Below are 22,354 nucleotides of genomic sequence, written 5' to 3' on the forward strand. Positions count from 1 at the left end.
TCCTCCCCCTCCTCCCCACCTCTTCTTCCCTCCCTCTCCTCCCCCTCCTCCTCCTTGTCCTCATTCTCCTCTTTGTAGATGTATTTTTCTCTCTGAAATGATAGAGACTGGATGACATCTAAAGTCTTTCCCATAGTGATTCCTTGGGCTGGGTTGGGTATCATTCCTATCCCTTCCCCCACAGTCTGTTCCTTTGGTGAACTTTGTTTCCTATCTACAGTTCCTTATTGTTGGAAGCCTCCTGTCATCAAGGGTGTTTATTCTGTCTGCTGTGTTGTAATATGCCCTGTGATCTCTCTGAAACCAGTTCGCCCTGTATCATTTGCATTCTCACAACTCTTTCAGTTAAGTATCTGAGAATTTTACGTTGTGGGAAGATTCTTCATATTGAGCTCAGTCATCACCGCTCCTTTCCAGTTATAAAACCTCGTTTTCACTAGAAATGTTTCTGTATCCTATTATTCTTAGAGTCTCAGTGTACCAGCCATGACCCTCAGTATTACACAGTAACAGCATGGATTCAGAAAGGAAACAAGTATTGGGGTGGTTGTGCCTTGGGTTCAAATCTCAGTTCCCCCATTTTACTAACTGTGTAAATTTATGAAAATTACTTAACCTCTCTGAGCTTTAGATTCCCTGTTGGTTAAACTAAGATATTATATGTCTAGAATATAGTAAATGCTCATAAACTACCACTTTTGTGTATTTTATCCACCTAACTCCCTCTTCCTTTACTAGTTACCCCATGCGACTGTCACTCTACAGTCCCCCGAGGTCCAGATAAATAGTCAGTGCTCCTCTGGGACATCTGTAAACACTAAGCTTTAGTGGTGAAGCATCCTGTCTCTTCCTCCCTTTCTCCTGTCCAGTCCCTCCCCTCCATCCACTGGAGAAACAAAGCTGCCTAGTGCTGTGCTCAGCCCATCCCCCAAGCCAGAAAACAAGGCCTTTCCTTCTCCTGTCTTATCAGTTTCTTCTCTGTACACCTGGCTCTGGTCGGTTGGAGCAAGCCTCTTAGAGTTTTGCCCTTGGCCCTAGGGTGTGGTCTTGGGAGATGGCTTTCACTCCTAAGGTGCCAGGTTTCAGTGGGAACTACAAATGTTGAGTGAGCCTCCCAACTCGAGGGTCTCGGATCTGGGAGGTCTTCCCAGTTGCTGACCTTGGGGCCCTTGGGCTCCAGCTGGTGCTATTTGATGATGGCTTCCTTGGAGTCTCATCACCTGCATGTATAGTCAGGTCAAAGATTTGAGGGGTATTTCTCCTAGATTTAGAGGTCCTCTGTGTAGCTTCCTTCCAAGATTTCCTCCTTCCTGTCTAGCCCTCTCCTGGCCCTAGACTTGAACTCTGACTTCGCAGCCCAAGACTCCCTGTTGGCTCTTTTCTGTTACTTTATTCCCCTTCATAGAAAAGACTAGACATTGCCCTGGGGAGAAAATAGATCTTACCTAGTGGCATTTTTCTTGTTTTGAGTCATGTCCTCTTAAGTTTCTGCCTGCTTTTAATTGTTTTATAATGCCTACATATAGTTATTGCTTCATTATCCCATCCAGAGTTGCTAACTGGTTATCAGAAGGGAGGTTAATAGAGCACAAGCGCCTCTCAGTTACTAAACCAAGAGTTGTCTTAGGTTTTATACCTGCTACAAACAGGAAGGGACCTGGGGTTTCAAATTCCATCTTACCTGTGTTGAATCTAAGTGATGTTAGGATTCATCCGAAAACGAAAAATTCTTACAGAGAAAAACATGAAAGTAGAATTCAGGTTAGAGTTGAAGCTAAGCATTCTACATTGGGAAGGCTATACCATAGATTCTCTACGTTGTTACTAGAAGGAACCTTGCATACCAACAAACCCAGTGTTTTTAATAAGTAATGAGTAAACTTCATGATTAGGTCTTGAAGTGTGTTTAGTAGGTTGCAATCAGCATTTCTGAAAAACAAGAGTTGTTGGGGGGGTTATTGTTTGATTTTTTTTTTTTAATTCCTTTGCTCCTTTGTTATTGTTGTTTTGAGATAGTCTCTCAAACTCTCAAACCAGATTGGCTCTGGAACTTACTATGGAGCTCACTGTGTAACCTAGTTTTCCTTCATAGCCCTACTCCATCACCCCCTGTGTGCTGGGATTGCAGGCATGAGCAAACACATCTGACTAAAAGAAAAGTTAATAGAAACAATTTCAAAAATCAACTCGTAGTAAAAGTAAGCAAGTAATACTTTCAAGTATGTGTGAGTTTATGTGTATGTAAAGTTATATATATGCACACTGAGTAAATGTGGGTCACAATTTTTAAAGTTTGTAAAATAAGCCACTTAAGAGGACATGACTCAAAACAAGAAAAATGCCACTAGGTAAAGGTGCTGGTACACACCTTTAATCTCAGCACTCTGGGAGGCAGAGGCAGAGGCAGGTGGATACCTATGAATTCCAAGCTAGCCAGGACTACATAGTGAGACCCTATCTAAAACAAAACAAAACAAAAAGTTGAAAACACTAATTCAACCTACTGCTTTGTAAATAGGAGCACAGAGAAACTGAAATATGTCCAAGGCAACTCAGACAAGCACTAGATGAGGAAGGGAATTGGAGTTTCATTGTCTAGACCAGAACTTTTTCTGTATCCTCAGAGCTGAAGCTAAAGCACAGCTGTAGATTCATTCTGCATAAATGAACTTTAAAAAGTAGAAAGTACTTGGAAGTCAGAGGGGGCTGCACTCAGAAGGGTACAGCACACGTCGCACAACAGAGATGGAGAAAGGATTTGGGCTGAAGACAGACCCATCTTTGTAGGCAGGGCACAGGCAAGAGGATGTCACAGGGAGTATCTGTTGCTGTGACAGAAAAGAAAGGAAGACTGGGAGTTTAGGAGGGAAGAGGTAATGAGGATTAGAGCAAGCTCTTCAAAGTTTGGGTTGCAGTTTCAATAGAGTAGCAGAATCCAAGGTATTTTCTGTTTGGCATAGAATTGAAGGCACTTTGACTATTGTTTTTCTAACTCTGATATTAAAGGTTTCTTTTCATTATAAATATATAAGTACCATGTTTCTGTAGCAACAATTGGTACTCATGCTTATTGTGATTATTCCAACATCCAGATCCCACCATCCCCTTTGAATGCAGTGAGACAGGCATTCGTGAACTAGTATCAGCACTTAGACTATAACAAGCATTTGGGATATCCAGAGAAGGCACTTCCCCTGTTCCCCACAGAAAACCCTGAGGAGCCAAAATGTTAAAATATCAACAGTAACTGCAGAAATATAGAGGCTAAACAGTAAATGCTATGAACAGTGAACAATCAGAAGGCAGGAGAGGTGAGTTTTTGCTTCAGTTATTTAAAAGAAGCACCAGGGAGATGTTTGGACTTGGCTAAAACTTTAGGATAAGGAGAGAGAAGGAAAGAGGATGTTCTTGGTTAAAGAGCAAAGATACAGAGTTGTGACAAATTGTTGGGGAGGGTCGGAGACATGGCTCAATGGTTAAGAGCACTGGCTGCTTTTGCAGAGGTTTAATTCCCAGCACCCACATGGTGGCTAAGAGGAGGGGATGGGGCAGGAGGAAATCAGAGAATGTAAAAGTCAAGTGGCTAACACTGTATTTGTGTGAGTGTGTGTGAGTGAGTGAGTGTGTGTGTGTGTGTGTGTGCACTCATGTCCAGGTGCCCTCAGAGGCCAGAAGAAGGTGTCAGATCCCCTGGAGCAGGAGTTCTAGGCAGTTGTGAGCTGCCTGATATAGGTACTGGGAACTGATTTCCAGTCCTCTAAAGAGCAGCTATTGCATTTAACTGATGACCAACTCTACACCCCATGGCCTACACTTTTATTTGTCCTGGGGAGTTAGGGGTAATGCCATGGGATTGGCTGACTGAGCAGACAGTTTCAGAGTTAAGGCCTTCTGCACTGTGGAGCTGGACTCTGATGAGCCCAGCTTGCGGAGGCAGAGTAGTTTGGGAGAGAATGAGTCTGTAGTTGGTACAATTCAGCTAGCTCCTCCACCCTTAACTAGGGGCCAGAGGGCCAAGCCCACTGGTGCCCAGCCCGAACAGTGCATCCAACAGCAACGATTCCTAGGAGATGAAGGCGGCCAGGAGTGGGGCTCACTGGGTGCTGCTGCCCTTTCCAGGGAGTGACTGTCAGCCCTAAGCAGAGCAAAATCATGCTGAAGGCCATTAAGGGATGGGGTTCAGGGCTGGAAAGATGGCTTAGCAGTTTATGCTGCTCTTGCAGAGGGTCCGAGTTCAGTTCCCAGCACCCATGTCAGGTGGCTCACAACTGCCTGTAACTCAACAGGGTCCCAGCACCTCTGGCCTCCTCAGGTACCTGCACCTGAATTCATGTGCACATACCCACATACCCACATACATACACATAATTTTAAAAATAATAAAAATGAACCCTTAAAAAATGGGCGTGGGGGAGCTAGAGAGATGGCTCAGTGGTTAAGAGCACTGACTGCTCTTGCAGAGGACCTGGGTTCGGTTCCCAGCACCCAAATGGCAACTACGAACCATCCTTAACTCCAGTTCCAGGGGAATCCAAAGCCCTCTTCTGACCTCTGCATGCATTGCACTACACGGGTGCACTCACATACATGCAAGCATTACACTCATACACATAAAATAAAAATATTTTTAAAAATTGAGCATGGGGGTTCAGGCACAGAGACACATGATTGGGGACAGAGTATTTTTTTTATTACACTTATTTATTTTCTGTTTGTGTGTTCATGTATGGTCATACATGTGGCAGTCAGAGGACAATTTGCAGGAGTTAGTTTTCTCCTTTTACCATGTGAGTCTTAAGTTGTTAGGCTTTGTGATAAGGACTTTTACCCACTGGTCCACCTCACTGACTCTGGGGACGGGGTCTTTGTCCAGTACACAGTGTGTGGATAATTAGACAGTACAAATTTTGCTACCAGTCTGGATCATAAGGCAAATTATTCTTTGGCCTAGAAAAAGAGGACGTCATCAAGGCTTGGGAAATTGCCATAGCAACCAAGATGGTGGAGGATGCATGCCATATCACCTGCAAACCAGAATGTTCCTGTGGCTCAGTGGATGTTCCTCCAAAGATTCCCCTCAACTGCGCGGTTGTGTTTGAAGAATTTTGTCAGCAGCAGTGGAGTATGGGCAGGAGACAAACTCCACACTGCCACACGGGGCAGCCTGAGGGGTACTTTGCAGAGACTTCCACTCGGGAAGCATGATTCTTGACTTTGCTAGAGAAGTAAACTTCAGGATGAGCCAGCATGAGGCAGAATTGAGATTTATTACAAGATTTTAGCATAGAGTTAAGCACAGGGGTGATAGCTGCTCGGAAAGGACACTGCACACCTGTGCATGGGAGTGGACCTCCCAAGAGAATCTCAATTAAGTGTCTCAGCAGGAACTGTATATAGGATTTTGGAGACTTTTGAAATTACACTGTTCAAAGGGTTCCTCAGGGAATCCCCCATCCTTTATCCCTTTTCCCCCTCTTTTTCCACAAATGAAATATAGGGTAGGTCCAGAAGTGCCTTGGATAAGGTAAAACCATGGGTCACAGTGGTTGCACAAAAGGAGTTAAGATGTGTCTTTTCCTGTTAATGGGGGCTCTTATGAGAATTCTAGATAGTTGTAGGTTTGCAGCTGGGAAAGAACAAAGGCCACACTCAAAGGTCATATAAGCTCAGATGTTAAGCATGGTTCATTGCTATTTTAACATTCTTTTAAAAAATATTTTATAGGCTGGGTGTGGTAGTGCATGCCTTTAATCCCGGCACTCGGAAGGCAGAGGCAGGTGGATCTCTGTGAGTTTGAGGCTTGCCTGGTCTACACAGCAAGTTCCAGGACAGCTGGGGCTACAGGGAGACCCTGTCTTAAAAATTCCAAAAAAAATTAAAAATAAAATTATTATTTGGGACACAGAGGCATATGAAGATGGTGAGGGACCAGGAGCAAAACCATTTCCTTAGGGTTAATCCAAAGTAGTCACTGGACAAAAGGTAGGGAAACTCCTGTAAAGGAAAGCACTGGCTTAAACATCCAGTGACTCCCACACACCTGCATTTTAGAGTCAACTTTTTTTTGGGGGGGGGGCAGGATCTGTGTGGTCCAGAGGTGGTGGGCTGGCTTCCAGTCTTCCTGTCTCAGCCTCCCTAGTGGGACTGCAGGTCTGCACCACTTTGCCAGCTTACACTCAACTTCTCCAGGTAGACTTAGACATTGGTTAGGTCTCCACTGACCTTTTTTTTTTGAGGGGGGCTCTTTTTGAGAGAAGGTCTTCTGTAGCACCAGCTGGCCTGGAACTCACCAGGTAGACCAGGCTGGCCTCAAACTCACTGAGATCCGCCTGCCTGTGCCTCCCAAGTGCCCAGCACTCCACTGACTTTCTATAGAATTGTTAATATTTCGCATCTCTACTATGGCATATACAAAAGGAGTTTAGAAAACTTTAGCTCCAGATTTTATTGATTATCATCATCTCCTCCCATTTGACAGCCTCACAAAGGTGTTTCTCTCTGGAGTTTCGATGCTAAAAGCTTTCACGAAATTATTAATCACACTTCACCACCATTAAGTATGGAAAACTGGAGTCCATTTCACTCAGGATAGTATTTCCCATCAAATGAACAGATTCCTCAGGGATCCTTCTTCACAAATGGAAGAACTGAAACCTTGGGGACTTGGATTCTGGATCTCTAAGTGTAACTAGAGCCTGGAGGTTTGTCACCTGCCATGCTGGTGGGGAAAGTAGACAGAAATTGTGGAAGAGACAGGTTTTTTTTGGTTTTGTTTCTCCCAAGTCTGGGCTTGAGGAAAATGGGTGTCTTAGTTTCCTTTCCAGTTGCTGTGACAAAATGCCCTGACAAAAGCAATTTAGGGAAAAGGGCTCACAGTTTCTGGTTACAATCCATCATAGCAGAGGAAATCACAGCAGTGGCAAAGCTTGAGGGAACTTGTCACATCCTACCCATAAACAATGTGTGTCTGCTTTGGCTCAGCTTGCTTCCTCCTTATTCAATCTAACACCCTCTGCCTAGGGAATGGTGACATCCACAGTGGGTGGGTCAGGCCCCAAACACATGCCTGCAGGCCAACCTGATCTAGCCAGTCCCACACTGAGGAGACTCTCTTCCCAGGTGATTGTAGATTATGTCAAGTTGACAGTGAAAAGTAACCATCACAGTGGGATAGATGCTCATCTGAAAATCCCTGCTAATTCCCTCACTGGGTTTACCAACTGCATGTCAACTGCATGTCCATAGGTGTAAACCTCAGAAAAGAGGAGTGTCACAGGTGTCTCTCAAGAATTTAGAAGACCCAGTGAAAAGGATGAGTTGTTAAAGCTTTGTTACAGACAGGAAGGCAGAGGTTAGCAGGCCCTTTTCTGTTTCTCTACACTCTGTTTACATTGTGCATATCAAAGGCAATCAAAGGACTAGGCTCTATTTAGATGGCCTACTTCTCATAGACCCTCTCAGCATTTTGTAAATTTCATAAACATATTTTCATCTGTTCTGTGATATAAGGACCATCTCCCCAAACCTGTCTCTACCACCCCCACATGCCCTGGCACCACATAGCTCCATTAGAGTCATTCTTGTCACTGCAAATGTAATAAATAGGTGCTTCATTAGAAAATACTTAGACCATCCTGAATTGTTTTTAAAACAGGAAAGGCAAGCTGGTTGTCACGCACTGAGGAGGATGAGACAAGAGGTTGCTTGAGCTACTGGAGCATTCTGTTATAGAGCTTCAGTTACTCCCCAGCTCTTTTAGAGTCAGGGCTTTATACTGAGTCCTTCTTGCCTCCATGAATTTGCTCCTTTCCTCCCCTTCGCCTTCTCCCCACCCATTCATTTTCAAACCAGTGTGATCATAAAAGCAAACACACATGGACACTCTTCACCCCTGCCCCCTCCACTATAACTACATTCTCCAAACTTTTTCAAAGGTCGGGAAGAATGGTCTTCATGCCCTCTCTTGATGACTTCTTTCCCCAAGTTTCCCTCAAAATCTTTTCATCAGATTTTACTAACAAAGTATTGGATCCCACTTCAAAACACCCTTCCTTTGAGAGATTGGTTCACCTTTTTAAATACAACCCAACCACTTTTTGTATTATCTTTGGTTTCATGAAATTACATCTTGTTTTTGTTTTCATTATTTTATTCTTGTTTTTGAGATAAAGTTTTACTTTGTAGCTCAGGCTACCTTGGAACTTACTATGTAGCCCAGGCTAGGCTCAAACTCTTGATGCTCTGACTTCAGCTTCCTGAATGCTGGGATTGTAAGTAGTATACCACCATTCTTGGTTGAAGTTATCTTTTTGGGGTCTTGGGGTTTTTTTTGTTTTTGTTTTGTTTTGTTTTGAGACAGTGTCTTAATCTGTAGCCTAAACTAGCCTCAAATATGAAGTTCTCCTGCTTCGGCCTCGAGAATTGGAATTGAGACATGACCCTTCTACAGCTTACTTGTTCAACTAGATTCACTCATGTGAATGGAAATGGCTATAGCTCAGTGGTAGAGAGATTATCTAGCACAGAAGATCTGCCCCGCCCCCAAATTTTAAAGATGACTTTAAAGACCATCTAGTTTAACTCCTCTCGTTTTGTTGTTCTTGAAGTCCAGACAGATAAAGGGACTTTCCTGAAACTCAAGAAACCTTGGGAATTGGGGGTTCCTGTACCCTTATGTCATCCCCTGCTACCACTCTGCTTGGTAGCTATTAAATGTGTATACATAGTTATAATTAAAAGTTTAAGCATAATTCAGATCAACTGGTGAGGGTAGACTGTTACAAAAGCTACATAAACTGTTATGAGTAGAAGGAATCAAAAGTAAGCCACCTGTTGTAAACTGAAGAAAGTATGGTTTTACCAAGTACAGTGGAAAAATAGCCAAAAGCAGGTGCAGTGCCACATGCCTATAATCTCAACACTCGGGAGGGTGAGGCAGGGGGAGTGCTGTGAGTTCTAAATCAGCCTGGGCTGTATAGTGAGAACCAGGCCAACCTGGTTCTATAGGAAGACCCCGTCTCAAAGTAAAATAAAGCTGTCTGTGAAAAGTTGTTTTGTTGAGCATGGTAGCATATGCTTATAATCCCAGCACTTGGGAGATGAAGCCAAATCAAGAGTTCAGAACCACTCTCAGCAACATGGTAAGTTCAAGGCCAGCATCGGTTACATGAAGCATGGGGGGGTGCTGGCTAATACATAATCAAAACTTTCTTATTAAGCAGTAAGAGGTACTAATATATATTTTATATTATATATTATATATATATAATGCAATGTATTTGATTCTATTCAGAACCCCTCCCCCATCTCATCTCAGATCCACCCCCATTTCCTACCCCCCTACACTTCATGTCCTCTATTATTTTCTTAAGGTCTATGGGGTCTAATTTGTGTTCCCCAAACACTCCTGGCTGTAGGTCCATCCCCTGGAGCATGGTCAACCTAGCCATCATCAATCACACTTAATGAAACGCTCTTTCAGCAGCTATTGGTTGCATATATATATATATTTTATGTGTATGAGTGTATTGCCTACATGTATGTGAGTGCACCCATGCAATGCCACAGAGGTCAGAAGAGGGCTTTGGATTCCCCTGAAACTGGAGTTAAGGGCGGTTCGTAGCCGCCATGTGGGTGCTGGGAATCGAACCCTGGTCCTCTGCAAGAGCAGTCAGTGCTCCTAACTGCTGAGCCATCTCTCCAGTCCCTAGTTGCCAATATTTTAAATTAATTATTTTATCTATCTTTGCCTTATTTTATTTCTACCTAAAAACCAAAAACAACAAAAAAAGCCCAATCTCAGTCTTAAGCCTACCAACCACATACTTTGCCTGGATTTATGTGTATTCAATGTGTTTAGAAAAAAAGGTGTCCTGGTTCTCTCCATCAGGAAGTATGAGAAGTTGTAGACTCCTGGGTTCTGGTTAGAGACTTGGGTTTGGGACTTGGAGAAGAAAGTGCGTGGGGGGAGGGGTGGCTTTGGCTAGGTTTAAGAATTCCTCCCAGCAGGAATTTACTCCGGGCCACTGGCTGAATGGGTGCGGGAAGTTCCTGAGCAAAGGTAACCAGGGAAAGTCCAGGTTGAGAATTAGGGTCCCACCGTCTAATGGATTCGCCGCGAAAGTTCAGTAATCGAAGAAGTTTTCGGTGAAGAGGACAGCACAACCTGAAAGTCTCACAGAGAGAAACTCACAGGACAAACTGCCAGCAAACAGTGAAGTGGATGCTAAAGCAAAAAAATGGGGGCTGGGTGGGCCTCCAGGGGCACGGGAATATGGAAAACCAGGATTTAAAAGCAGGGGTCTGGATGAGGAGGAGCAGATTGACACCATTTTTTCTAGGGGCTGCTGCACACACTGCTTCCACACAGATGCTAAGGAAGAGGCTTTCATTTTTTTTACTTTTGCAAGTTGTTCTTTGAACAGTGTTTTATTACCTGTTTTTTTCATCAGTTTAAAGGGATTATTAGGTCAGGAAAGAAACCTCAGCTTATTAAGTGAAGAAAGAGTTTGAAGTAGATTCACAGAGTAATTGTGAGTTGAGTGGAGTGCTAGAATAGTCTCTTTTTACAGCAAGTATCCTTTTCCCACTTTACTGTTCTTTGTATTTTCAATATTATATACACATCAGTGACATTAGAAAAGAAAATATGTGAGAAGGGAAAACCACAATTTTTATACCTTCAACATTTTTTGAGTTTGTATACTTAATTTTCCTTTTTTAACAAAACCAGTTCTTTGATAAACTGGTTTGTATCCTGACTTTTTGCAACAACGCACATTAAATATCATTCGTATTAATACATAAACACATACATCTCTGCCCCCCCCTTTCAAAACAAGGGCCCATATCTCCCAGGTGGGCCTCACTATGTAGCTGAGGATGACCTTGAATTTATGATTCTCTAGCCTCTGCCTACTGAGAGCTGGGATTAACAGATGTGCACCACCATGCCTGATTTTATGCAGTACTGGACCCAACCCAGGGTTTGTGCATGCTAGGCAAACATTTGTATTTTTGTCTCTAGAATTGAATGGAATGGTTTCTATTATATGGACATGCCATCCTTCATTTACCCAGGTGGCTTTTGGGGAAAGTGTGGTTGTTTCTGTTTAGATGATTTGTAAACTTTTTGAAGAATTAGTGACTGCCCCTGAACATACATATTTTGTGTACTTGTCTAATTATTTATGCAATAAATTCCTAAAAGTGGACCCTTACATTAAAAGGTCTGGTTTGGCCAGGCGTGGTGTTGCATGCCTTTAATCCCAGCGTTCAGGAGGCAGAGGCAGGTGGATTTCTGTGAGTTCAAGGCCAGCCTGGTCTACATAGCATGTTCCAGGACAGCTGGGGCTACAGGGAGACCCTGTCTCAAAAAACAGCAACAACAAAAGATCTGGTTTGGGGGCAGGTTTAGTTCAGTGGTAGAATTTCAGGCCATGGGTTCAATTTCTAGCACTGCCAAACCCCAAAAAACAAGAACTAGAGAAAGTTTGGAAGTTTTATCTATCATCACATTCCTCTTGGATCATCTTTTAATTTTTTTTTTCCTTTTTTTTTTTTTTTTTTTTGAGGCAGGGTCTCCCTTTGTAGCTAGTTATAGCTGACCTAGAACCTCTTGTGTAGATTAGGCTGGCCTTGAACACACAGAGATCCCACCAGCCCCTGCCTCCCCAGTGTAGGATTAAAGGTGTGCACTACCACACCCCTAGCTCATCTTTTAATTTTTAAACTGAAAGGCTACACACAATAGTCCTTTCCTTTCATCCCCTCATTTCACATCATTTCTGCAATCAAGTCTCTGGAATGCCATTAAATATTTTCTATGTATGATAAAATTCAATTAGACTCTGTCTGAGGGGTTTATGATCGAAGCATAGGCTTAGATCCAGTCATCGAATATGGGCTTTGTGTACCATGCAGTGTTAGGATGGCTAAACTATGGCTGTACAGATTATGGTGGGCCGTGCTTTAAAACTGCCTCACCTCACCGTTAGTTACCAGATGGCTATCAAAATCCAGAAGTGACTTCCAGGTCCCAAATTACAGGACTTGGGTGCCTAGGAAAAGCACCTGAGGTGCAGCCCAGGACAGCTCTGCTCAGAGGGAGCTCTTCTTCCTAAGCCAACTACTTGATTTCTGTTCCTGCCATTTATGGGGATGACAACAGGGATGTTATGAAGAGTCAAGTGCCTAGAGCAATGTTTGCCATATACATTAAGTGCTATATAAATATTTGTTTAAATAAAATTTAAAACTCAGATGTGCTCCATCAGATAGGTGGTGGAGGGAAGCACTAAAACAATCCTGCATCTCACCTTCCACCAAAGCCTCAGAAGGTAATGGTAGCATTTCAGAAGCTAGCTAGGGCCCTTTCCCAAAGGGTAAACACCTGGATTGCTTAACAGTTTCACCCAGAGATATTTTGGGATGACAAAATTTTCTTTAAAACTCAGTATGTTCTTTTGTGATGTCAAAAAGTTCTGACTGGAAGCTGGCAGAGGTCCAGTGGTAGGTAGAATGCTTACCTAGTGTACAAGGCCCTGGGTTCCATCCCCATTACTGAGGAAAAAAATGTTTTTATTTAAAATTTTTATTTATTTTTATTTTTTAATGTTTTATTTATTTTTATTTATTTTGTGTGTGTGAATGTATTGCCTGTATGTGTGTAAGTGCCCCTGTGTTGTGCAGTGCCCTCAGAGGTCAGAAGAGGGCATTGGATCCCCTGGAACTGGAGTTACAGAAGGTTGTTAACTGCCATGTGGGTGCTGGGAACCAAACCCCAGGCCCCTGCAAGAACAGCCAGGGCTTTTAACTACTGAGCCATCTCTCCAGCCCCACAGCAAAAATTTTAAAGTACTGATTGAATTTAAATCCCTTTTGATTTCAGCTTCTACCAAACATTCCAGATCCTTCTTGGAGCAGTCTCAATGATGAAATTGCTCTGTTCTCCCTCTAGAACTTTCTCTGCACATTTACATTGTAATGCACACGAGTGTATATTTAAAAGGATACAGCAATGGTACAAGTTTTCCTTTTGTTCCCCCTCCTTTTTTCCTTTTTATTCCCCACACATGACGTCTTTGAAACTTTTTCCTCTCCCCAAGTTCCTATGAAGTGTATATATTTGCAAGTTGTAAGTGGGCTCCAGGTTCTGGATTCTGACTGGCCTGGACCTGCTCACCTAGACAGCCCACTCTGCCTGATGGCTAGGTTAGGGACCTACGGTAGAAGGTCTGGGTCGCCTTGGCAAGCCCAGGGCAAAATGAAGTCACCGCGTGGGCCGGCAGATTCTGCCCACTTCTGGTACTCTCTTACAACTCCAGGTAAAGGACAGCCTCTTAAAATAGTGTAACAGGAAACTGAAAACGCAGGAGAAAATAATGTCCTGAGGTGCAGTTTCGATGGTTTTAGGACTAGGAAAGGAAAACAATCCAAGAGGAAGGGGTTGCGCGCTCACGCACCATCTTTCGGTCCGGCGGGGATGGAGTCCGGTTCCATCCTTTACCTCTAGCCCCGCAGTGATGGCCTGCACGCCTGGGGCGGTGGGAATTCGGAAGCCTGGGGGAAGGGCCTACCCTCCGTGGGCCCTTGGGGGCCAGGTGCTCTGGGGGAAGATTCCACTGATCCTGGCCAGGCAGGCTCCGGGCTGCAGGTACCTTGGGAGCTGCGGGTGCCCGCTGTGTGCGTGGGGCACGGGTTGGGACGGTGTTGGGGGTGCTGGGCTTTGCCCCCCCCCCCAAGACTGCGGACCTTCCCGGGCTGGGGCAGAGCGGCCTGGCTTTACAGCCAACTTTGTTAGAGTGGCAGAACTGTGGGTCCACCAACTGATGGAAATGAACCTGGGGTAACGCGCTGATCTGTGGAGGACTGGCCTTGGGACGAGGGGTGCGCTGGGCCGGGGAGCACAATGGCCCTCAGACCCTACAGATGGCTTTTATTTTTTCTTTTAAATCATTAAGTTCTTGCAGCGAAGTCACCCCAGCTCCTTAAGTCACCCCAGCTCCTTAACACCTGTGGGAAGAACGTGCCAGCTGTCTGCACAGCTTAATGGTAGGCTGATACCGAACCTCAGTTTCCACTCTGTGTGCGTGCCCATCTCCAGATTTTATTCTTACAGGAAAGTAGAATTTGTAAACCAATGCCCAGAGCATTTTTCTAATTAATGCAGTCTACCTTCATCTGGTGCAGAGAGCAAGGTCTCACCCACCGTGGGAAAGGACTACCTTTTGTTGAGTCAGTATCTTGTTTAATTCCCTCAAGGATTCAACAAAGCAGGTGTGATTCTCCTTATTTTACACTGAGGAATTTGCCCACGTGCACTTTTGTGGGGCTCCCAGACTAAGTTGTGGGGAAGTGCAGGGTTCAGAGTCTGTTAGCTCTGCAGCTAGCTGAGGGTGAAGTCATTTTCTTGCACTTGGTTTTCCTAAATAATGAAATTTTTATTTGTTTTAGTGTCAGGAGTCAACCTCAGGTCCTCCAGTGTGCTAGGCCAACATGCTACCACTGAGTGACACCTCCAAACCTCTAAAATGTTAATCATACTTTGTTCTTAGCATGTATGTGGAATAAAGGAATAACAGTTTGACATTTGGAGTCATTTCAAACCAGATACTTCGAGTTTGGGGAATGGTGATCAATGTGATGTGGAGCCTGAAGATCACTGGTGCCTTCAGAGACACCAGAGGATGTGTTAAAATTGCAGATTCCTGGGCCCCACTCAGATGTGCTGGACATGATTCTCAAGTGTGGTATTTTGGAAACTGCAATTTAGCAAAAAAAAAAAAAAAAAAAAAAGAAAAAGAAAAAAATCACATGGAGGGGATCTTTCTTTTATCATACTTATTAAATAGTTAGTGACCTTTTAAAAATTATTTTTTATTTTATATGTATGAGTGCTCCTGCATGTATCTAAGTGCACCCGTGTCATGCAGTGCCCGAGGAGGCCAGAAGATGGCATCAGATTCCCTGGAACTGAAGTTACCACTAACAGCCAGCCCCCATGTGGGTGCTGGGAACCCAACCCAGGCCCTAGGTAACATCAGCCAGTACTCTTAACTGCTGAGCCATCTCTCCAGCCCTGGGGTCTTGTTTTTTATAGACTGTTCAAGGGCCAATAATTCCTATCCACAAAAAAGCAATTCTGGCAGTGTGGTAGAAAAAAGTGGTAACTTGATTTTTCTCACTTTCAATATAAATAAAATCTGAATCTCTGGTCATAGGCTGCTGGCTTCTGATGGATGAGCAAGAGTGCTGAGCTTGCCAGTGCTTTGTGCTTTCAATTACTGCACTGATTCCCAGGAGAGACTGTTCTCCAGGGACCTTTCTAAAGACTGGAAGCAGGGCACCTCTGGCCTTTTCCAGTTGAAATTCCGTGCTATGGAAGCAAACTGGTGCAGGATTAAATATGTAGGAGTTGGACTTCGTTGTTTTTAGGCTGTATTTCCAGAACTGCTATATGCTTGCCTTTGATGAGTTGATCCTTTGATGAGTTGATCAGCTTCTCAAACCTAATTTTTTAAATCTGTTAAGTAGGAATAATAAATAATACATACTTTAAAGCTTTGGCATATTAAGTGAGTTCAAGGATATAATCTGTAAATTACCTTACATGTACATGTTTGGAATTAATAAATATTCTTTTTACTTTTCTAGTCTTGTATTAAAAATGATTTTCTTTTGCACGACACAGGTGCACTTACCTACATGCAGGCAATACATGCATACACACAAAATAAAAATAATAAAATAAAATGTTTTTTAAAAAATGAGTTTCTTTTGTCAACTTGCCATTAATGAGACATGGAATATTTGAGACTAAGAAGCTACTGCTTTTCACAAAGAAAAAAAAATTCTTTTTTTTCTTTTGTTTGAGACAGGATCTCCTTAGCCCCAGCTGGCTTTGAACTCAATATGTAGACCAGGCTGAGCAGAATCTCACAGAGATCCACCTGCCTTTGCCTCCTGAGTGAGTGCTGGGATGCTGGGACTAAAGGTGTGTACCTCCAGGGTCTCGTGGCTTGGCTTAGGCTAACTTTAATTCACTTTGTTGTTCCTTGAACTGATCCTTCTGCCTCAACCTCTCTTTAGGCATGTATTACCTTGCCTTGCCACAAAGAAAACTTAAACAATTCCATTAGAAAGAAAATTTCACAGGGTCAGGAGTATGACTCAGCTGGTAGAGCAAGAGTTTTTCTAGCATGTACCAGGCCCTGGTTTCCCTTCCCAGCATAGCAATAAATACATAAGTTGTATCTATTTTACAGTTGATTTACAAATCATAATTTAGCACTGTGATGAGTAGAGTAATACTTGAAATTTTGCCATTTATTATACCAAAAAGAAAGTTCAAGAAAGAAAATTTCCACTGTCTACTTAAACTTTACTTTGAATAATGTCCAATTTATAGAAAATTGCAATAGTACAAAGAAACTCTTGCACGCTTTTCTTAAATTCAGAAATGCAATTCAAGGACTTGGTGTTTATAGTATCTTTTAGGACAGGTGTGTAGTAACAGGACCAGCGGTGAGTCTTGATTACTGTTTTGATAAGGGTAGTACATCTTTTATTTATGTAATGATGTGCTAATGTCAATCCACACCAATTCCTCACATCTCTGGTGGTCCACTTCAATTCCTCACATCTCTGGTGGTCCACTCCAATTCCTCACATCTCTGGTGGTCCACTTCAATTCCTCACATCTCTGGTGGTCCACTCCAATTCCTCACATCTCTGGTGGTCCACTTCAATTCCTCACATCTCTGGTGGTCCACTCCAATTCCTCACATCTCTGGTGGTCCACTTCAATTCCTCGCATCTCTCATGGAAGATTCTCTTCTCTTCGGCAACCTGGCACTGTTACATGGTATTTCTCATAATACTTTTTTTTAATTAATTTTTTTGCCTGTATTTTTTTTTCATAATCTTTAAAAATTTTTATTTGTATTTTTTATGTGTATGACTGTTTTGCCTGCATGTCTGTAAGTGGACCACATGGGTACAATGCCTGCAGAGGCCAGAAGAGGGTGTTGGATTCCTTGGAACTGGAGTTATGGATGGTTATTAGCTGTCATGTGGTTGCTGGGAACTGATCCTAAGTCCTCTGCAAGAGCAGCCAGCATTTTTAATCACTGAGCCATCTCTCCAGCTTCTAAACTATTTTTATTTCATTCATTGCTCATGGGTGTAGGTGTGGGTATGAGTGTGCTGCACTTTTACCATGGCATACATGTCAAGGTCTGAGGACAAGTTGCTGAAATAAGTTATCTGCTACCATGTGGGTTTCAGGGATTGAACTAGGGTCACCAGGCTTGGCAGCAAGTGCCTTTACTTACTGAACCATCTCACTAGCCCCAAAATATTATTCTTAATGTGCTGTATCAATGTATTTATTTCCCAGCTTGGTATTTCTGCTGCAGAGATCATGGAACAGGTTTTATATCTGATTAAGTAAAAGAATTTTTTGATAACACCCAAATTCCTTTCAGCTTCTTTCACAAGGAGCTCGTAGATAGGGATTTGTCCTCTTAAAGTGAACCAGCTTATTTTTAGGGCACAGACAGAAGAATTCTCTCTGCAGAGATTGCTTGCTGGAGCTCCCCATCTGTGTTCACAGTAGATGGTTTGACCAGATTTCCTCATGGTTCACAGTAGGGAGACCACTGGTCCTCCAGGAATGCTTCTTTTTGGTTCAAACTGCTACAGAGTCCTGCTTTCACATGCACTGCTGACCAGTTCTTCTTTTCCTTCTAGAAATGACACTCCTCTCCTCCCAGTCTCCGTCCCTGGTAGCCTCCTCTGGCTCTGTGTCCACTGAAAACCCAGAGCAGAGGATGATGGAGAAGAGAGCCAAGGTGGTGGAGGAACTTCTTCAGACAGAAAGGGACTATATCCGAGATCTGGAGATGTGCATTGAGAGGATCATGGTGCCCCTGCAGCAGGCACAGGTGGGACACAGAAGCAGCTGGACTTTCAGTGTGGTGCTTTAAGCCTGAAGTGTTAGGATTCCAGAAAGGCTGTGACTTTGATTGCAGTATTATAATTACAAACTAAATGGGTTCCATAAACATTTTGGTGGTGGAGGAAGGAGCAAAGATTCAAAAGGACAGATTTATTTTGTCTCAGATTCAGAGGCTTCAGTCTGTAGTTGGTTGACTGTTCCTTCTGGGCCTGTGGCAAAGCAGCATATCATGGTGGGGAGAGTATAGAACAAAGCTGCTCGCTCATGGCATCCAGGAAGCAGAGAGAAGGGGCTGGGGTCCCAGGTATCTCCTTCAAGGGCATGCCCTCAGTGACCTAACTTAGCTAAGCCTTTCACACATGGGCCCCTAGGGGTACATTCCAGATCCAGACCATACCTTAGTTAAGGACAAAGGATGACACCAAAGATAATGTTGGATGCCTGTTCTGGAAATGTGGGAAAGTAGAAAACATGACCTTAGAGAGATTTTCATCTGTGTGCATCTTTGTTTTGTTTCCCTTGCTCAGGTACCAAACATTGATTTTGAAGGACTTTTTGGAAATATGCAGACAGTGATTAAAGCCTCAAAGCAATTGTTGGCTGCCTTAGAAATCAGCGATGCTGTAGGTATGAGCTCCTGTCTTTGCTTCACTTGGGAGGGGCTTCGGACGCTGAGTGGTGTGCTGGGAAAATGACAGTTCACATAGGTTCAAGGTTATTCAGCCCCCACTTTCCCTTCTATCTCAGTTTGCTTTGAAGTGGTTAAGCATGTTACCTCTAGAAGTTATAGAACATAATGGTTTTCAGATTGGAGGGTCATGATCAACTGAGTGGGCCACACTCGGTATATATTTTTGAGCAAAATAAATAGAAAATACCAGAATATACAGTAAGTAATAACTACTGTGGATTTAAAAAAAAATTTTATTTCAATTTTATGTATGCCAGGTCATGTACTTAAAGTGATATAAGTTGTAATCATGGGTAGAAGTAGCGAGATCAGAAGTTCAGAGTTGTCTTCAGCTTCATAGCAAGTTTAAGGCCAGCCTGGGCCGCATGAGACACTGTCGCAAAATAACAACCAAAAAGTACCTCTGTGGGTAGTTGTCAAAATATTCCAGGAAGCTAGGTATGGTGGTGCACGTCTTTAATCCAAGAAGAGGCAGGCAGATAGTTTGGTGAGACAAAGCCAGCCTGGTCTGTAGTGAATTCCAGGCCAGCCAGGACTACATAGTGAGGCCGTGTCTCAAACAAGCAAAGAAAAGCTTGTCATTTTAAGAGTTTACCAAACCTTTACCAGAACTCCTCAGTCTGGTTTCTCTTTGTCATTGTCTAGTCATGTTCCATGCATGTGCCTGAAGTCACTGAAAGGAGAGCAGGGTCGTGCTGTTGTTTCAGAATAGGCAGAATTTGCCTGACTTACACTGGAGAAAAGTGGATATGGGAACAGAATCAGGGCCCTGCCTTCCTCAGGGAAGGAGGAAAAGGCCATGCCAGTGTGACCTGGTTGCCTGTGGTGTTGATGAGATAGACAGTGCTGAATCTCAGAGGTTCCAACATCCCTGTGAGGTTTGATACTCTTAATCTTGTTTTACACAAGAGAAAATTGAGATGCAGAGGGAAGGAAATTTGGCCAAGGTCACATGGCTCCTATTGAATGGGATTAACATTCCAACTCAGGTCTCTGTCATCCACACTCACCCTGTTAAACTCTTTTTTTTTTTTTTTTTTTTTGGTCTTTTTTAAAGACAGGGTTTCCCAGTAGCCCCAGCTGGCCTGGAACTCATTATGTAGAGTAGATCAGGCTGGCCTTGAACTCAGAGATCTGCCTGCCTCCCAAGTGCTGGGATTAAAGATGTGTGTTACCATGCCCGGCTTATTAAACTCTTTTATACAGACAACAACTGCATGTTTAGTTTAGCACACTGAAGTGATAAGAGAAACTGCAGCCTGGGGATCTTGCTCTCAGTCCAACCAGAGGTCAGGGAGGTGAGGAAGGAGAGGCACACATTGAAGTCTTAGTGGGCCAGCTTTCACACAGTGGTAACGCATAAAGGCTAATATGTAAGATCTTACAATGCATTTGAAGTACCAACTTTTCTATTTAACTTATGAAAAAAGTGAGACATTTAGCTGATACCTAAAGGAATTAATGAACCATTTTCCTTCCAGTTTATTCCATTATGTGTTGTAATGTTTGGGTCTTCAGGTGGTCCTAGTTAACCCACTTCACCAGAGTGACTTTCCTCTTTGGTCCTGTATCATATCAAAGATGCATCTTAGATACCAGCTGGTGTTGGGGGTTTTAGAGGCAACACACTTACAAGATGGATAGTGGGAGCAGGTGGTTATATGGGCAGACAGTCGGGAGTCAGATGACCCACCTTACCAAGAGGGTCTCCATACAAATGTGGGAATTCTCCCCACTTCATATACCTGCATTCAGTTGAGGATAGTGAGGCATCTTTCATGAACTAGGGAGTTCAAGCTGTTCTTGTAAGATAGAGCTTTGCTTTAAGGTTTGAGAGAGTTGCTTCTTTGTTGGATGGTTTTGCCCCAAGTCTTCCCTTCCAGGGGTTTGACTAGGCCTCACCGCTGTTAATCTTATAGCTAAATGTCTCTTAGAGTAGGTAGATTTTAGCAGTAACAAAGTAGGGGAATAAAATGCCCATAGTCCCACCCTCGTACATCTGTTTCTTTTATTTTTGAGACAGGGTCTCCCTATAGCCCCAGCTGTCCTGGAACTCACTATGTAGACCAGGCTGGCCTCGATCTTACAGATCTTTGTCTGCCTCCTGAGTGCTGGGGTTAAAATACCTGACTTCATCTGTTTAATTTTAATTTTTCCCTTCATTCTTATTTAAATCGAAAACAGAATCGAATAGCAGACTTAGATGTGTATGGGGAAGTAGAGTGGTCTTAGGAACAGAAAGGCTCAGAATCCAGGCAGGAGGCTCAGCCTTACAAAGGGGGCAAGCGGGTAGTGGTAATGCCAACAGGGGATGTGAGAGCCCTGTGCACTGGGGCTTCCATCTCAGACAGCCTCCCGATCCCTCAAGGCCAACCAGTATCCTCAGGGGCAATAAGAGACAAGGGGTCGAGCATCTGATAAAGGAAGGGTCTGAGAAGAAAGTAAAGCTTTGTGAAGCTACTGGGAAAGGTCAGATGGACATGAACCACCCTAGCAATTTATTAAAGCTTGAGTTCACCTTAATATAATTTTAGTTTAACTAATTTTCATATATTTATACAGCACAAAATTTGAAACATATGAAAAAAATTAATAGAAAGCCCCTTCACCATCCCAGCCACCCAGCTCTTCCCAGACACAAGCAGCTATTGTTAGTATTTTTCTTGTCACCATCCAGAGACAGTGTCGTGTACCAGCAGTCACACGAGTTCTCTGTCCCACTCCCCCTCTCTCTTTCCTCTCAGTCCTGTACTTCCTAAGCAGTTTGTGATGCTTAAGTTATTTTATTTTTTAATTTTATGTGTGTGTGCCTGGGCGTATGTATCTATGTGTGTATAGGTGCCTGCAGGGGCCAGAGCTGGAGTTACAGGTGATTGTAAGCCACCTTGGGGGTGCTGGGAACTGAATCCTGGTCTACTGCAAGAGCAATGAGCACTCTTAACCACTGTGCTATCTCTTCAGCCCCTTATTTATTTATTTATTTTATTTATTATTTATTTTTATTTATTGATAACACTGGGTTTTGCTATGTAGCCCAAGCTAGCTTTGAACTCTTGATCTTCTACTTTAGCCTACCAAGTTCTGACGTCACAGGCATGCACTACCAGAAAGAAACATACGTTACATAGTGGCCCAGAATACATGCTTATGTATGTCTCGGCATAGTTTTACTGGATCTAATGTTTTCTGATATATTTTCTTTCTCTTCTCTTTTCTTTTTTTCATCTTTTTGACACAGGGTTACCCTGTAGCCCCAGTTGGCCTGGAACTATATAGACCAGGTTGGCCTTGATCTCACAGAGATCTGTCTGCCTCCCAAGTGCTGGGACTAAAGGCTAGTGCCACCATGCCCTGTTGTTACCAGTTTCTTATCTCATTTATATAGTGATTTGTTGTGCTTTACATGTAATAAAACATAGCAATGAGCCTGACCACCAACACCAGTTCGCTGTAAATGAGATAAGAAATATAACTTCTAGGAGTGGTGGCACTTTGCCTTTAGTCCTAGCCTCGGATGACAGAGGCAGGCAAATCTCTGTGAGTTTGAGGCCAGCCAAGGCTACATAGTGAGATCTTGTCCCTCAAAAACAAAACAAACAAAAAGAAATACATGTTATATCACAGATTGGGGATTTTTAAAAATATTTTATTTATTATTTTTATTTTATGTGTATGAGTATATTGCCTGCATGTAGGTAAGTGCA

General features: G+C 43.2%; 1 protein-coding gene across 4 annotated transcripts in view; it reads left to right on the top strand.

The window, feature by feature from the left end:
- The window catches only part of Dnmbp (dynamin binding protein), a 115,469-nt gene that overhangs the window by 70,253 nt on the left and 22,862 nt on the right, over positions 1-22,354 (top strand). For all 4 annotated transcript variants that reach the window (XM_029563011.1, XM_008831937.1, XM_029563012.1 and 1 more), the window contains 2 exons: positions 17,752-17,945; positions 18,487-18,586. In XM_029563011.1, the coding sequence (XP_029418871.1) occupies positions 17,752-17,945; positions 18,487-18,586 (294 nt within the window). The remainder of the gene's footprint in view (positions 1-17,751; positions 17,946-18,486; positions 18,587-22,354) is intronic.

This window comes from Nannospalax galili, unplaced genomic scaffold, assembly GCF_000622305.1.
Source record: "Nannospalax galili isolate Female #2095 unplaced genomic scaffold, S.galili_v1.0 scaffold875, whole genome shotgun sequence".
Classification (NCBI taxonomy): Eukaryota; Metazoa; Chordata; class Mammalia; order Rodentia; family Spalacidae; genus Nannospalax; species Nannospalax galili.